General features: G+C 37.6%; 1 protein-coding gene across 3 annotated transcripts in view; it reads right to left on the reverse strand.

Annotated features, from left to right (window-relative positions):
• Positions 1–240: 240 nt before the first annotated feature.
• The window catches only part of VEZT (vezatin, adherens junctions transmembrane protein), a 58,609-nt gene continuing 40,108 nt past the window's right edge, over positions 241–18,741 (reverse strand). For all 3 annotated transcript variants that reach the window (XM_062015392.1, XM_062015383.1, XM_062015401.1), the window contains exons 7-12: positions 16,102–16,249; positions 12,622–12,953; positions 11,794–11,987; positions 6,541–6,641; positions 5,247–5,454; positions 241–1,419 (exon numbers count right to left, since the gene is read on the reverse strand). In XM_062015392.1, the coding sequence (XP_061871376.1) occupies positions 842–1,419; positions 5,247–5,454; positions 6,541–6,641; positions 11,794–11,987; positions 12,622–12,953; positions 16,102–16,249 (1,561 nt within the window). In that variant the 3' untranslated portion in view covers positions 241–841. The remainder of the gene's footprint in view (positions 1,420–5,246; positions 5,455–6,540; positions 6,642–11,793; positions 11,988–12,621; positions 12,954–16,101; positions 16,250–18,741) is intronic.

Raw genomic sequence — 18,741 nt, forward strand, 5'->3', positions numbered from 1 at the left:
TTAATAAATAGGTATTTACTTCTCATCTATTATCAAGTCCAACAGCTAGCTTCTAGCTCTCTATAGCACTTTCTAATGATGTGCTTATAACTCTTCCTAACACATGCTACACGATTCTCTAACATGTATTGCAACATCTAGAAATCATTTATTAACCCTTCATAAAATTCTAAATAAACCTTAACATGAAGCATGACTAATTTCATACTATTTCAGCCCCATACCCCAGGACACATCAAATACTAGCTCTTTCAAGTTTTTATTTAAAATTCTACACTTTAGTTGGGAGCCACATCACTAGCCACAGAATCACAAATGCCTACGGTGGCTTAGCCAACACACTGCAGACACAAGAAGTGAAACAAAAGTGGTGGGGGAAGATCACAGGGAACAGTTCAGGTTCATCCAAAGGAAATGTCCTGGCTTTTTTGTTGGAACAAGCATTGATACCGTGACAACAGAATTAAAGAGCAAAAAAAACCCACAAGAGTCTGTTATAATTCAAGATGTTGGTTTTCCTTATTTTTAGAAACAAAAACCCCACAACACAGTAAAACATAAATAAATAAAGCAGAAAACACAAAAGTAAATTCCAAACCCCACCATTAGGATCTTTTAAAGAGAACAGTCAACTATTTCTTGGATGCAGCCTAAACTTCTCTTACCTGCAAATTTTCAATATACTTAGAAGTCCCATTTTACTGTATCAGGCTTAGGGAACAAGATGGATAATATTTAGGTCTACTTTTTTTTTCATCTTCAAACCCTCACCTTAGTTTTTTTTCCATGAAATTGCCTGCTGCTGGTTTAACAAAGTTCAGCTCAGACTCATACTTTTTCTTCACTCGCCTCTAACTTCATTCTCACAGTCTTCCACAAGGTCTTCAGGCTCCTGTGTCTTCTCTTCCTCCTCCTCCCCATCCTCCCCCTCCTCCTCCTCCTCCTCATCTCCAAAAGTCTCTTCTTGCATTGTAGTAAAAGTGAAAGACCTGGCAGCAACTTGCGCAGCCAGACCAGATGTGAAGTTTAAATCTGTAGATATGTGGAGCTGGGCCAGTCTATGCTTGATTTTTGAATGTAATGCATCCTTAGAGGGAGACTGTGAAACCTCTACTCCATCAATATTGCTTGGTTTGAGTTCTTCAACTTCACCTTCATGCTGATAACACATTTTTTCTTCACCTCCTGTAGAAATACCTTCGTCAGTAGTACTGTCTTTGTTTTTCTCCACCGCAGGTTCTTCATGCAAGTATTCTGTCCTGCTTTTATCAGCAGCGTTCACTTTTGGGTTAGAATCTTTTTCTTCAGATTTATCACAGCTTTGGCTGCAGTCCTGCTTTTCTGTATTTGAATTCATATGTGATTCCAAATTATTTAGTAGCTTCAGTGGTTCTACAGGAGACAAGGGTTTCACTGCAGCTTAAAAAGGGGGAAAAAAATTAAATGATAACTAAAAGCAAGCTGCTATATATAAATAATTTATTTGTGTCTGAAAAGATGCGAGATTCTAAGGGTCAAAATGGCTTAAAAACACCCCAAAATAACAGAAACAAACCCCACAAGCTAACAAAACTTAAAATAGAAGTGTTTTCTGATCACAAAGCTGAAGTGAAATGTGATAGCTAATAGCTGTAACTAGTCCTTAAAATCTGTGACGTAAAGAGACAGCACAAAATTGTTTAAGTGTTTAAAACTGGCATCAAACACAGATGATGCATTCAACGTTAAAGTAAAAAACAAGTAAAACTACTGCACTGTATACAGATTTGAACTGTCTTTGTTTTAAACAGCAGTTTACCTTATCCAATAAAGACAGCTGGTACAGAAAAAACCCTTATAAGCAATATCTGATCTCATACACCACAACATACAAATACAACACTTATTCATACAGTCAGGCAAGGTGTCCTCACAAAAAAACTGTGGTTTAATTTAGCCTCTCTTGAAGTTAGTAGCAGCAGCCAGTCCCATTGCCAGCAACGGGATGCTTGCCAGGAAGTCTCTCCTCCCAGTGTTAAGGGTTAGTATAACTCGGCACAATCACTTCTTGAAGAACAGACGTCTTTCTTTTTAAGAAAACGATATAATGTCCATTTCCAAGTTACAGATTCCCTAAACTGCAGCAGCTCCATTAGAGTAGCAGCACGAACATAAATGAGAGCGGCAACAGCAGATTCCCAAGTAGCATTTCCCTTTCTAATTCCATTCTGACTTTACCCCTGTAAGCAGAGATGAAAATAACTCTGGGAAATACATAAACTTTTCACGGGAAACAAAAATTTATGGCATTAGGATTTTTCCATCACATCCCATTTCAGTAATATTTACTTTAGCTCGCTGAAGGCAAGCACATCATTGTGGTTGCCATATTTATAATTACTGTCATTTGCACACTCAGAGACTGTGGCTTTTACTTTGTACTGTATTGCTTGTTTTAAAACCTTATATATCTAAAGAGCATTGCACCAGACTCAATTATTAATGGGGTAGCTCTTTTCCCATCCTGTAAAAAACATGCTGCTGCTTATTTCTGCCCATTTGCTTGAAGAGGCAGGAATATGCACAGTAATCTTATCATTTGGGAGCAGACATGTTGCCTACTTCCTCTAAAGAATACTTCAATGCCAACATTTCTCAGAAAATGGATACTTCAGATTGGTAGGTGGCCAGTTTGCTGAGTTGACTGAATTAATAAACAAGGTGAGATTAATCAGTTTCAGAGTGTAGCTTTTCAAATCTGAGAAACAGCTGTATACAAACTGTTTATGGACAAGGTGGGAGAAGGGGAAACAGCTGGGTACAATGCAACCACTGACAGAATGAACTTTTTTGGGAAGGAGAGGTTAGGGGAAAGGCTAGAACTGGTTTTGCACCTAAAGAAAGTTGGTTTACAATGTTTGACAAATGAAAATAAAGCCACTAACAACTTTACAAAACTCTTCAGAAGCACTTACATTTTACTGGCACTACAGAATGCCAAAGGACCAAAAAGATAATCTCATCTACACTCCCATGAATCACCTACTGCTCAGACTGTCAGCAGTATTACCTGGGCAAATGTGCTTTCGTCTGGTGCACTGCAAAGATGATGTTTTTCTTCTGGAAGCCAGCCTATCATCTCCAGTTGACTTCAAGCTGTGTTCTTTAGACATACCAACTTGTTTGGAGCCCATCTCTTTGATGTGGAAACCCTCATCAACCTCTCACCTCTCCTTCAATGAACTAAAAACCCTAACAATCAGAATGGCTTGCTAGATGCCTTGACTGACAGATTAAAGCCTCTGAATATTTCAGGATCTTTTTACACAATATCACAAGTTAGTAAAACATCAGACTTCTGGACTATGATTGTCCTGTAAAAGCAAGACTTAAGAGGGCTGTGGAAAAATGTGGTGTAAGAGCAATCCATTGGCTTGAGCCAACAGAGACAAGAATATGAACCTTTCTGGGTTTAAATCTTCAAGATAAAGTTAGCCACAATTGTGGAAAGCACATCTCACAAAAAATGTTTAAGGAATGACTCATGCATATGGATAATTTAAGCCTGCAGTGGTAATATGCCAGGGTCCACTGTGTCATACTTAACTGACTTGTGTTTCCTTTGAAGTAATAATGAAGAAATTCCTTAAAAACCAGTAGAAGATGTTGTATCTGTTATCCATATCAGTTTTTCAGATTAGACATGCAGAGTCTCTGAGACAAAATGAGACAATTTTACTTACTTTAATGAACCATCCTTAAGTTTTCCAGTGTTGTACAGGATGGAAGTAATCAATTAGTCCTACGCATCTGGAGGAAATCACACTTTCCCCCCTCCTCACCCCTGAATCTCTAATCCTAAAGCAATGCAACATCTATACATGGAAAGGAACCAACACGAGCCACAAAAGCTTTCAGGTGAACAGTTATTAAAGACTACAGGAATCATCCAACTCTTTATAGCTGTGGCCACAAATAGCTTGAGGATATACTGATGTTGAGAGGTATCAGCTGCTAACCTAGGGATGGACATATCTATGCAAGCTCTCCTGACAAAAGCTCTTTCTTCAGAAGTTGCTAGATGTACCAAGACTTGAGCCAGAAGGGTAGGATTCCTTTCTTTTCCCTTTGACAGGAAGGGATGGAAGACTTAAAGAGATTTATGTGAAGAGTTGTGTGGTGTCACATCTAACACCAGAAGGATAGTACAGCAATCCTACTTTTGAGCAGATTCTGATGCAATCTGATGGCTTGGGTTTTTTTAAGCTCAACTAAAAGAAAAGTCAATACCAATGGCTAAGTGATTTCTTTTAACATAGTTGTAGCTAAATGGACACAAAGAAGGAAGTTGAGAAGAACAGATATTCTTGTGGGTTTGATGTCAAAAGAATCAGTTTCATGAATAGGTATGGGCTGTTACTGTGTGTTCCCACTAAATTATTGAAAGACACAATCCATGGTCTTTTTTTTTTCTGTAGACACTAGCAGAGGCAGAATCTTTTCCTAACCTATCTTAAGGAAGGGATGAAAACAGGAAAAAGAGGGAAAAAAGGAAAAAAAATACTGCCAATTTTAAAGATAATAAACCAAACAGATAAAGCAGTGAAAGGAATCAAGTTGTATCCAGTCTTATTGCTGGAACAGACTGTCTTGTTAAGACAAGATAAATTTTCATATTCCTGCCTTCAAGTGCAAGTGGATGGAGCTACCCAGAAGCCTTCAGAGTTAGTAAAGAACTCTTTTTAGTTTTGGCTGGCTTGTTTTTGAAAACATATTCCTTACAGTCACTCTCTTGTGGAAACAAAAGGCAGTCTTACACTTTTGGGAGCCTTTAACATTTCAAAGTCTACCTCTTCACTTTATCTATGCATTTTTGAAAGTTTGCGATAATTTCTGATGGCTTCTTTAAATACTGAAAAGTAATTTATGCACCTTGATTAGAATTCATGTTTACTGGAAAGCCATGAAAGAAAGCCAGTTCAGTTTGTGCGGTTTATAGCCTGACAGTTCTCCTTACGCTGTCTTAATATTGTCAGCTCAATATTTTGTTTAGAGCCAAATCCCCATTTCTCCAAGTTCTTTTCAATATCTAGGAGAATGATTGCTACAAGTAACACAGAGATGCAATTGAAAACCAAGGCCACACAGTTCTTTCAAATCCACTACTACAGCTAAGCACTGTCTGAACTCTAACATAGTCAGAAGTTGATGGCAAACAGACACCTACCCTTTCTTAGAAAGGAATAATTTTCAAAAGCAATGCTTACCATGGTCACTGAATAGCAGCTGTTTCCACTTCTGTCTTTCTATTTCTGAGGCTTTAAATCCGAGCACAGATTTCAACTCTTGTAACACCCTCTTAGATTCCTGTCTCTCTCGTTCTTGTCTCTCTCTTTCTTCCTGGGAAAGGCAGTAAAAATCTTCTCTTTTGTATTCATTCTCTGTATCTGAATAATCAACATATGCTTCCAATTCCTACAGAAAGAAAGAAAACCAAATTTTTTATCTTCTCTGTCCTACAGTCTGATGCATGATCCAGTGATCTCAACACAAGTCAACCATAGTAACAGGATGGAGCCCTTTTTGAGCAGAGCCAGTGGATCTGACACTGCTCTCAGCTGTATTTGTATAATTTTGAAGCAAGACCAGTCATTGAAAGTCAACATTACTGCAGTCACCTAAGATTTACTTTCATTCATGAGCATGATCACGTGATACACCTTGAAAATGGGAGTCTATTGGCAATCTCAGTGCAGGTTTCTTTTGTTTTAAATTTACAGCAAAAGCAATTCTTTCTCAGTCAGGCATCTTGCTAATTTAACGTATAAATACTTACTAAGAGGATACTGAGAATAGTGAACTTCCCCTCCAATTTTAACTATATGGGCTTAGAAGCATAAAAAAACAGAGCTCTGTTTATGGTACAACAGGGAGCCAGTACAGTTATTAGCCCTAGCTCTTTGATATGGAAAAAAAACTAGTGAGAATACATGTGGGCTAGGCTTGGGAAAAGGGACAGAGCAAAGCATGGCTGTTCAGTGCTTTCAGAATGCATTTGCCACTCGGTTCTGGGATGGAAGAGGCCAGCCTCTCCCCAAGACAGCTCACCTACCACACACAGTTCCCAAAAAACACAAAAGTGTTCAGTGTCACAGTCTGGTTGAGGTATTCAACAAGGCAGAGATTACCCAAACCAAATACAGGTTAGTTTGTTCAGGAACTTGTCACTTCTGCAGCTGTATCCGTTCATCTAACAATATGGAAGTAGGACTCTATTTCACATACCGCCTTTCAGCGATTCACATTTTTCTACATTACTCTGACTTGTGCTGCTGCTCTCCTTTTGCCACTTATTTCTAATAATAAGGATGGGAAGAAGTGAATGCTAGTGCTCTTTTTTCCAGGATGGGGAATACCTTCCCATGGAACAGCAAAAGGAATACATGGTGGGTTTTTTTCTGTAAGTCTAATTATGAAATGATACAAGCAACTGAAAAAGGAATGGATACAGTAAACAAGCCTCAGTTAATATTTTTAATGGACCTATTTTATTTTCTTTACCTGCTCTTCAGGGATTGGATCTTTGTTTTCTATGTATATGGCAGGTTGTGTTAAAGGTACTGTAGTACGCTGTAGGTTGTCACTGGAAACTTCAAGTTTGCCTTTAGGGGGAAAGAAGAAAAGGGATTAAAAAAAAAAAAAAGACAAAGAGTGAGTGTTGAATGATGTTTTTGACTCAGGCAGGGTCCAGGCATTTTCATTAGGTAGGACTGGCACACATAGGAAAAAAATGGTGCGAAGTCTAGTTAGAATACTTTGAAACACTGGGTTGGCATTTAAATAACTTAGCTATTTTTATATAAACAGAGCCTGATGAAACTCACAGACTTTGAAAACCTGCAGATTGCAAGAAAAACTGGTAAAATTAGAAAAGAGATTTGGTGTCCACGTCTAAAAGAAGCAGTAAGATAGTAAAATTATAGGTAAATCAGTTTCAAAACACCTGAAAATACTGGAAGAAATAATCAAGCAAAATTTACAGGAAATTATTTGGAAGGTAGCAAGGGGGTAAGTGACAGTCAGTGTTGGTTTGTTGAGAATAGAAGATGTCAATTCACCCCAATTTAATTTTCCAGTGCAATAAGGGTCTTATGAATGGAATGAAGCCAAAAATGTTCTGCTTTTTGTTTTCGGTATGGCTTTTGACACAGTGCCATGACAAACTCATAAACAAAATGCACAGGCCAGGAGAAATTGTTATTAGGTGCACAGAACAATCTCTTGGATAATCGGAGTGTAGTTACCATTTTCACATGGGAACAACATATTGAATGAGGATTTGTCTCAGGTCCAATACTCTTTAACATTTGAAATAGGTGGAAGAAAAGTATTTCAGCATATTACATCTGCTGATGCTGGGATAATCTGCAAAGATACTGAAGGGCACAATTAGAATAAAAAATAATAGTGGAAAATCAGAGATATGGCCTAGAAAGTATTAGACTTCTGATAAAGCAGTTTGGTGATGGTAGCTGTAAATTTTTGTGCCGTGGAACAGTCAAATGCACAAGTATATGACAACCGACTGGGCAGCACCATCAAGAAAAAGATATGAGGAGCCTAGTAATCAACTACACCCTGCTGCAAACAAAAAGACAAACTACATACTAGTACATATGAACAACAGCACTGTTAGACACATGAAATACATTTCTACTCTGTCACTGAGCAAGCTGTGAATGGCACATAGTGCCCAGTCTGGGTCTCCTTCAGTCAATAATATTGTGGACCAACTAGAGGGAATCTGGAGGAAAACAGTGGAAATGATCAGACCACTGAATAAATATAGATGTCAAGGAAGAGTTGAAGGACACTGTATCATGTAGAAATGGTAAAAGAAACATATTAACTATATTAAAAAATGTAAGGGCTATAAAGAAGGAATGGATTTCCATGATGGATGGATCAAAAGTATTGCTTTAAATTGAACCAAGAGATATTTATTTTCAGTAATAACTTTCTACTGGTAATGAAATTAAGTGCTGGAATAGATGCCTGGAAATACTGTAAAATGTCTCTAAAGAGAGGTTTCTAGGAACTGGCAAACAGTATTTATTCATCCTCACTAATTTAGCCTTGAGAAAGGAAATGGGCTAGATGACCTCACCAAGCTCCATCTATCCTTATTTTCAGTTTCTGATCAACACACTGAATACTTAGGGATGGTACTGTGAAAGTAGGCAGTTCCCATTGATGATAATTTTAGTGGTACTCAGTTACCTGCTTTTGCAGGAAAGTATGTAATTCCCTAGCTGCCTGGGCTGACCTAAAGATCTGATATTCCAGAAGTATCTAAATGCAAAGTTTAAAAGAAAAGTGAAGCATGTAATGAAATTCCAAGTAAGTTGACATGAGAGATTTATTTTATAAATATCAGGCTCCCTTGTCCATTGCCTAACTCCATCTTGTAATAAAAATATTTTAATAATGACAGCAACAATAGAAATATGCTCCTGACAAATTTGGAAAAGTGTATGGAAGTTACCAACCAAAAGCTTGCCCAAATCAGAGGAGTAAACCAGCTGCTCTAGTATGCACAGGCTCCTCTGTTTGCTACCTATAAGGAATAATGCTTCGAGATCATAAATTGACAGTGTTTAACTAAAACTGCTGTTGCTTTAGTTGCTCTCCAGTGCCAGATCCATGAGCTTGAGCAGAGTACTATGGCCTTGGCTTAGAAATATCTGAAAAAGCTGTATACATTTGCAAAGATAGAAACAGTTTAAAAGAAAAAGGATAGAATTTAAACAGGTTGAGGAATGTTATTGTGAAGATCGTTGAAACAACACTGTAACTAGCCATAAAAAGTGCTCCACTCTGCAGGTTTCTACATGCTTAAATTGTGGAGGCCTTAAGCGGTAAATCAGTTTTATCAATGACAAAAAAAGGCAAAAGAATAAAGAACAGATGGTTGAAAAACTAGAATCAATTTTTGTTGGAAATGAGATCTATATGTAGATCTGTGATAGATAAGTCTATCATTCTCTGTAAATTTAAGCAGGGGTGAATCCCCCTTAAGGTGCTAAAGCCCTACTTGCTTTGAGGCTCTGTCTGTATCAGACAGGATCAGTGATTAAGGGCTCTGGTTCTAGAAACACACCAAGTCCTGCAAACAGAGAAGCCAAAGGGTATTCACTAAAGTAATCATTTATTGTAATACATGCTAGTATCACCACCCATGAAAGGCTGATGGGAGTGTATGAACATTCAATCAGTTAGACTTAAAGGCTTTGCTTTGACAGAGATTGACACAGTGAACTATTTAACGTAGCTGTAAGAAACCTGTTTTGACAAAGAATGATTTAGGTCAAGAAGCAGGTAGCGCTTGCTGAAGGAGACTTGTTTGTTTATATAGAAAACAAGTAAAGATATACAAAACTGCTCTGAAAATAAGTGACAGGCTGCTCTGTAGGATGCCACAAGGAGGATACCCCACAGTTCAAAACAGCTCCTTAGTAGTTGGCAACTTTCAACTACTGGTTCAACAAAAGCACTTTGATGCTGGGATATGTTCCCAGTTTCTTCCTCTCTGCAGAGCAACATGGGCCCTTTGCTTTTGCAAATGCTGAGCTGTCCTCTGCTTCTCATGGAAGGAAACTTTCCTGTGCTCAGTGCAGTAGGAATCAAGAAGGACAAGCAAAGACACATTTTTGCTCTGCATATAAACATGGTAAGAACAAAACTGAAGTAAACAGTAAATTTCAATACTGGATACATTTTGTATTTACAGATGAAGCAGCAAAACCCCCTTATTTTGTTTATATACTAATTATGAGATACCATTAAAAATATTTCACAAATATATGCAGCTTTTATATAATGAAATATTTCCTCTCAAAACTAGGTCTAAGGCACCAGAAACAGCTCCATCCTCAACAGTGTTCATAATTGACAATGAAAATGGTATTCCCTCTGCTCTACTGGTTGAACTAGTTAGTTAAAACTAAACATCTATTGCAGCAAAAGGGCTAGGCATCCCTTAGACACAATGTTCTACTACCATGGGGTTCTCACTACAGCTCTAGTCAAAAGATTCAGTTTTGGAAAGTAATGCATAAGGATGAAGGAAGATGCACTTAGCTGCTGTATTATTTCAGCAGGAAGGTGTCTTCTTCTGAAGAGCTTTAATGAAGCATTGAAAAAAAAGATGAGGTAATTTAATGAAGTAATTCACATAACCATGACTGACAGACCAGCTGTTAAGATTTGTAGAAAGGCAGCAGAAGAATTAGACTTGATTTCATGCACAGCTTGAAAACGTGAACTCACAGAAACTGGGCTGCTTTAGAAATGTATCAGGAAAGTCAAATGTAGTCAGATAAAAACAGTTTTCAATGACCAACATAATTTAAAAATAGCTCCTATGGAGTAATTCAGTAAATTTGTTGCAAAACAGAGATTCAACCCCAGCATAGCTCCAGGAAAGTCACAAGGCAAAAGTGAAAGTGATGGACTTTTTAATCTTTCATTTCCCATGCAATCCCTCCCTTTAAAAGGAAGCAACTTAAAATAAAAGTGCCTGCAGTGAAATTTATACACAAAGTAAAAATAAAACTAAACAACTAAAAATACCGTGGCATGCAGTCTGGAAAGAACATTGAAGGAAAGGGGGAAAAAACATCAGTGGAACTGCTGGTTGTGCAGAGCATCAGCAAAACACAAGTTAGCACATGCATAGGTATCAGACTTCATCTAATACCTTCACAGATTGCTTTATACTGTACTGAGAGGGAAGTTGTAAGACTACACTCAGGCAATGTACACACAAATTTGGTTATACCATGTCTGGACCTGCACAGAGCCCACATTAGGCCTCTAAGTGCTCCCAGTTCTGATGTAAGCATGAACAAGGTCAGCTTGCACGCCTCTAGGCCCATAGCAATATTCACTCAACTGCTGGATATCCCACCCACCCATATATCACTAACAGTTTAGCTCACTGCAAATTTGGATTTCTATAGGTAACTTGCTGATGCTCCAAGTCATAATTTTCCTAATGCAGTCTCCATTACCAGCATTTTTAAGATGCTTGGCTATGTCTTCCTAGAACAGTAAAAAAGCTCCTGGAAAAAAGAAATATTAGAAATGATAGGTTCAACTCCATGTCAGGAGAGCCAAAGTTCACTTCATTATTTAATCTAGTGATTCACAAGGAGAATAGCATGGACAGTAGAGGTCCTTAAGGAGAGGGACATAAGGCAAAACATTAGGATATGTTGTTCAGTATGACTTTTAAGCACACAGAAGATTAGTTCTCTGTCTCTGAGAGGGCAGGTAAATGGGTACTACAAGCTCCACAGATCCTCTACCATTTAAAATATTTCAGAAAATGTCACAGTCAAGAAAGTTTCATGAAAATGCCATTGTCATTTCAATTAACTACGTCATTTTTATGCAGTAAATAAATGAAAACGACATGGTCAATTCATCAAAAGCCTACCCCTTCTCATATGATTTACCAATCAAAGGCCAAAAGCCACTATTGGCTAACACCCAGAAATGTAACAACCTGAATCTGTAGGCCTAACTCACTGAGTTAACATGTTTACATTTCTTTTGATGAAACAAAAGCTTCTAGGTCCATCACAACAGAAAAGCTTGACATAAGTATATAGTGTTTCAAAACATATGGTTATAAGATCTTCTTCAGCTAAAATTCTGATATGTGGGCTGAAGGGGCTGCCTTTGATCCATTTGAACATTCCATCTCTAAAGTGTATCGCATTAGTTGCTACATTAATCTCTCATATTTACCTTTCTTATTTGGGTTTTTTCCACTCATTTTTTCCACCTGAGAAATAGCTTCTTCCCAGCAACTGTTGCTCGCCTGGATGTGAGGCTGAATAAATTTTAGTTTTTGTTCCAGAACCTGATGCGCTTCTGTTGTCAACTCAGGTGTCTCCTTAGTGCTAACGAGTTTCTCAAGTTCATCCTCAAGAATTATTACCCTAAGTGATGAGGAGATGAACAGAAGTAATAATAAACATTTGACTTCACCATTCCTTCAAGTATTTCATTTAATATCCTGTTATTTTTTTCATGTCCTAAGGATCTAATTCAGCCAACTCCTCAAAGATGCCTCAGAATTTTAAAAATAATATCCTTTTCTACACATCAAGATGTATTGCTCACCTGCATTCATTATAGTAACTCATATGCAAGATTAAATGAGTAGGACAGTTTCAACTATTTCACCAAGGCAGTGACAAATCTTTTCAAAATATTTGCTAGGTAGTTAGTATGAGCTGAACTTTCTTATAAAGCATTTGGCATGTTGCAAAATCAACTAAAGATACTTATGTTTGCAGATTTTTTCAAGGGAGCGTCAAAAGCGAGGCAAAGTCTTAATGCACTGTATAGCTTTGAATTTTCACCAGAAACTCAAGAGAATAACCAGGAAACTATCAGATTCCATAGTAAACCAAGGATCTTTACCCTATACTATGTGAAGGTATGATTATGGTTGCAATGACTATACATATCTGCCTTGTTTAATCTGGGATAGTAGCTGACAACCAAAGAACTCTAGTTTAAAGCCTTCATTCTATCAGGCATATTCTCTTAATTCATCTGTACACTTACTCATTGAGCAATGCCTTGAGATGAAGCTGCAAGCTGCGCACTGCTGTCTGAAGACTGTTCAACTCCCTTGACTTCTGCTTTGCTCTGGTTGGCCGTTCAAAACCCGACTGGTGCTGAGTCTCAAAGTACCGATAAAACTCGTAGCTTCGCTTAAGCTCCTCTAAGCAGGCAGCGTGTGTTTGAGGTAGGCCTTGAGTCACATCAGACAGGATGTGATGAGGCAGCCGTTCAGGAGAGACCAAAGGCTTGGGGGACGCATTGGCTGGGGAGAGCAGCAGCACCAACCTCCTGAAGAATTCTGAGCTCTGCCCTACCCAGAGTTGAAAGAGGACCTGCAAAACAGGGTAGGGTTAGCTCTGTGCACCTGGGAAGGGAGCCAGCCTCCAAAGTAAATATACAGATACACCACAGGAAAACATTCCTTGGCCAGCAATAGGAATTTTCAAAAACTGCACAAATCCACTGAATGTCTTTGAAGGGTATCCCAGACCATGAAAGCTTCATGTCTTGTGAACTGTAGAGATGACTGTTAATTCCTTGATGAAGGACATTACATGTAATTATACTCAGAAGGTTGTCAGAGGCCTAAAAACGCACATTCTAATCAGGCAGTTTCATTATTTGCTATAATCTCTGTATACCCTACAGCTCATAAAGAGCTGCCAAAATTCCAGTGGCAACAAAGACATTTTTCCATCATAATGCCAAACTATCACTTCCACAATCTACTAACTACTACACTGCCCCACACTCAACCTTGAAACATGAGTCTAATTGCCCTGTATTTCAACAAAAAAGCATTCTACATCTGAAAAAAGCTGAGCTGCTCACTAAATTGTTTTTTTCAGCCCAAATGAGAAATTTCACCAACACCACTAAGGAGGTAAAGACTCCTTAGAAGAAATGAATCAATTCACAGTGTTATATATGGTACAAAATAAGTCAGTCCATCTGGGAGCATGGAAACCCAAAGTTTTAATTTCTTGAGGACTTCAATGAAACGAATAGAACTGTTTCAGTTTAGAGAAGGCTGATAGCCTTCAGTAGACCATGACAGAACATTAGCATCTTGTATCTCTACAATGCAAAGAAAAGGTTATGACACTTTTCTCTGCAATACTCACCCTCATTCAAAGGGACCAACTGTAGGTGACTATGTGGTATAATCTGACATTTGTTCTCAAGCATTCCAGATGGAGGAAGACAAAGTAATTACTCATCATGCCTTTTCCCACACCCCCCAGTTACAGAATAGGACTAACAATTATTCTGAGATTTTGCATCTACAGTATTTGAATCATGTATTTACATGTTTGCACTCATACTACTATGGACATGTAGCAGGTTTTTTTCCAGTGAGCAAACAATCAAGAGCAGAACATTCAGAAGAGTAACACAGAAAATTAAATGCTTTCACACAGATGTGGTCTGATACATCCCAAGGGTATATAAAAATACTTGGATGCAAACTGATAAAATACAAAGTACTCCAAAAGAAAAAAAAAATCTCAATTTACAAAAGATGGTTATGAGAAGAAAGAATACAGAACGATATGAAATTAATTTGCAGCTCACATGCAAGACTGTAATTTGTCTGGGTGCTAAAATAAGCAGCACACTAATGGGCAACAATCACCCAAGTGTCCCTGAAAGTGCGGTGCCCTGAATGGCAAATCAAGAGCTCATGCTATAACAAGCACAAAAGACTAATCCCTTCCACCAGACATAAAGCGAAAGCAGTGAAATAATAGCACACAAAAGCAGTGGGCTTAATGAATTGTTCATAATAAAAATAATACAAAACCTACCGAAAAAAAAGCACAATGACATAAGAAAGGAAATGCCAGATGTATTTAGGGTTGCAAATAGCTTGCTCTGCCAATGGCTTCTGATGATTTTTACTGACACTTAAAACTCCACCCAAAACTTCCAACTGGCTCTCCTCAGCTTAAATCAGTATTTTTTCTCAAGATAAAATTTTTCACTTTTTAAATTGGTTTAGTTCAAGGACAAGGTAGCCAAAAGACACAGGCTACATATGTCACAAGGCCTAAACATGGGCTTGAATGAAAATTAAAATATTAACCAAATCTGGATCCATATCTGTATTCTACCTGCATTTTAATATAAAGAAAAGTTGTTTCAAATTAAAAAACCAAATAAACACACAAACCCAAACTGAAGAGGACTACACATAAATCCAGGGCCTGCAACACAAATATGTCCCAAGTTTATCATAGTGTATCTATTTTATTATTTACACAGGAATCTCCTTAGGACTGATTTATGTTAATTTAGCTTGGTTTAACTACATCCCACTCAACCTACATCACTGTCAAAAGTTAAAATAAACTGAGATTTAGTAGTAGTAAGCTCTTAACTGTACTCAGAAAGCACCCCAACCAGTTTAACGAAAACAGATTTCAGTTTAATTACTGCAAATCGCAGGTAAACAAAGACTTATCTTACAAGCTTGGACAACTCTGACTGGGTTCTTGTGTTTAAAAAGAAGTGGGTAAATAAGTGGGCTTGCATGGTTGCAATTAGAACTTCAGCTAATGAAAAGGCAAGAAAATAAACCTCAAAAGCTTACATCTGACTTAGCTCTTGGTTTACAAGTAATTAGACAAAGTCTCAAAGCTTAGCAATCACTATTACCAGTGACATTCACTGTCAGAACAAAAGAAGTCAAGGTCTAGAAATTGACTAAAATGCAACAAAAGCCAACCCCACAGAAACAGAGAAGTCACATAATAATGGAATTTTCCATTTAAAAAAAATGTTAAAAGGGAACTGCCTCGGCAGAGAACCACTAGTTTGTGGAAAGCTTGCATTCAAATTAGATCTTCTTTCCAATTGCAAACATTGACTCATGCAAATTAGAATACCTAACATCTCAAAACAAAATAGATAAAAAGGCTGTTATATGGCTGTCATTCTGTTCAGTTAAATGTTTTCCAAAGATCAAAGAACCACAGTGGCTCATGACAGCAGGAGTCCAAGTTTATGATTTCTATTCCTCAGTCTAACTAAATGCAGCTATTCCCTTTGGCAATTACAACTAATTTATATCTTCTGAAGTCTCTCTTTTTATTCAAGTCAAGAGAGATTAGCTAAAGAAGACGTAAGTATAAATCTGGAAATTATTTTATTCAGCTGGGATCAAGTGAAATCGGGGAGCAAAAATTCACGTTTAAGGAGACTAATGAAGATGATCATAAAACACTGTCTTGAACTGACACGATTTGCAGGGAAAAAAACCCATAACAGTTGTATTGTGCAACTTCTCTTTAACTAGATGCAAAAAGAAATCACCTAATTGCAAAAAAATGTGGAAACACATGACATAAGACCGAGTATACCTCCCCTTCAGTTAGCTGTACCTACAAGCTAACAGGTACAAGACCCAAGGCCTTGTGACAACAGAAAGAGGCTTTCACCAGGAGCCTGTGTGGATGTAGATGTCCTAGGAGAGGTTACCTTGAGTGCAGGCAAGCTGAAGCCATCAGTTAGATTGTGTGCCTCCTCTTCAGAGACCTGCTCTTCGCTCAGTCCCAGACCCAGCTCCTTAAAGGGGACTACACAGATGTAGCTGGTTACATTGTCACTCTCCGAGTTCAGAGGGTAGGTTTAGCTGGAGTTAAGGTGGTTAACAAATCTACTTTTGCATTAAACACAGATTAGGAAAAAATCTAGTAAGGTTTCTTATTTCTGGCAAATTGTATGAAAGCAAATACATTCCACCCTTAAAACCACCTGATTTCTGTTTAATTGAATATTTTACAACCCTTATTCAGAGCACAAGTTTTAAAGGCTCTTAGAAGGACAAGAGATAATACATGGACAAAACACCTTTGTCTAAATACAAACACATAAAAAGAAACAAACTTGACAGATGAAAATTCCATGAATGTCTTTCAAGTGAGGAAAATATCTTTAAATATTGAGTTTCCAAGAAGTAGCTCATGTCAATCCTAAACCAGAAATCACGTATTTAACAGAAGAAAGAGCAGAACAATTGCGCAGGTTCAAGTTTCAACAGTAGCCTATGTTAAAGACCAAACTCAGGATGATGGGAACTCCCCGTGAGTTTCACCTATGGAAGGGCTGCTCAGAGACGTAACTGCTCTTTGACATTTCGTATAATACCGTGAAAAACAGGAGCTCCCAAGCTTGTCATACCATTAATTTTATTGATGGTATCACTCTAAAGCCACCATGATCTCAGCAGGAACAGTGGCAAACTGTTATCTACCAACATTATGCAGCATATTTAAATTCTGACAATGAAAATGTGTATTTCCAGTCCTCAGAATCCTTAACAGGTAGGAAGCAAGCACAATATAACTGATACCAGAAGACAGATAAAAATAATTCTCAGAGTATGCAGCTTTTATTTTAAAATAGCACTAATTTTAGTCTAACCTCATGCTGGGGAAGGGAGAGGAGGAACAGTTCAAGATTTCTAAGCATTTTCGGTAGCTACTCAGTCACAAAAACAGTAAAATATGCTTTAAAACAAAAACTTACAACTTATGGCCATTAAACACATTTGTTCCACAGAAATACATTAAAAAATTATTTTCAAAGCATTCATGAACATAAGGCCTTAATTTAATTGTTTTTAATTTATATTATTATTTACAAACTGAGCACTCTCATCTCTTGGGGCATAAAAAGCCAATTACAAGCACCTGTCTCCTGTCCAAACTAAAGTGGTCTCTGGGGCTTTCACTTGCTTTCATTCACAAATTTTCCACCTGCTAAATCCTCCTAGGATTAAAATTGTTATAATGGTTTGCTCAAGAAAATTTTTACACCTAGAATAGAAGATCATTGCAAGTTATTGTGGCCCAGGAAACAGCAATGCTAAGTGTCCAGGCTCTAACCAACTACATTTCTCCCCTAAGTCCAGGAAGAAAGATGCCTACTAAATGTTCTCCAGAAGCATGAATGCAGATAAAAATCCATAATGCAAATCACTCAGAAACACAATCTATTCTTGCCACCAGCTGCTGCCTTACATAAACAGCGTTTATTCCAAGTTAACCTGGCAGCATGTCCAGCAGATGGAGCACATAGGATGAGGATGCTAACTCCATCAGAGATTGAAAAACCAGGTCGAAATCCTTCAGGACCAGTTATCTCAGAGAATAACTATTTTCCTTGTTCATATTTTTCTGCAGCAAGAAATTTTGAACAGAAGGAATATCATAAAACCCAGTTTGGACACATATAAATTTCTAAGTTACATTTCTAAGCTAAAAAAACTCCAAACCAATTTCTAGGGAACATCTCAAATGTGTGGTTTGTCCAAAAGAGAGATATTATGGCTCAGCTAGGGATTCCCAGTGGACTCCCACACCTCCTGCCCTGCCTTCCTCTATTGCATCCCTCCCTCTTCCATTTCTATGGGATAGATAAAAACAGAGAAGTGATCTCAAGCCCCGTTAGTTTCCTAAGGACTAAACCTTTACAACTTTTAAACATGTACACACAAACATACACATACACAGATACCCTCCATGTGCTTTGCTCTAAAATGTAAGTATTTTTAGTGCTAATGTTTTCTCTGCAAATATTTCATTCATCTGTTTAACTTACACTTCTTATTAGCTTGGAAGAAGAGAAGGCAAAACCACATAAAAAAACCCCTGTCAAATCCAGAATAAAACATCTGTACAGTGAATGTCTAATCTCTATCAAGAGGCCAATTGTACTTATCTACAGAAAAGCAAGAACACTAATGTACCTCTGTATGTAACAATTCAATATATATACTTCACCCTTCAAAATTCCCATTTAAAAGGAGGGCCTCAAAATATCCCTGAGCAATCCAAACTGCTCTTCCAGAAAATTCTCACCATCTCACCAGGAGGGAGGGGATAAGCTAAGAATGTGATGAATTGGCTTTGGATTTTTGATTTAGGCTTTTATGACCCAAAGAGGGCACAATTCTTTATTTAGCTTATTGTTTTCTTGTGTGAAATTTCTCTTTTGCAAAGTAAAAGATGTGTGTTTTTCTACCATTTAATGATGTAATAACTAAATGTATACAGAGAAGAAGAAATAATTTTTTACTAGATTTAGTAGAGGAATTTGTAAGTTTCCCTGTGCTCA

The sequence above is a fragment of the Colius striatus genome, chromosome 1, assembly GCF_028858725.1.
Source record: "Colius striatus isolate bColStr4 chromosome 1, bColStr4.1.hap1, whole genome shotgun sequence".
NCBI lineage: Eukaryota > Metazoa > Chordata > Aves > Coliiformes > Coliidae > Colius > Colius striatus.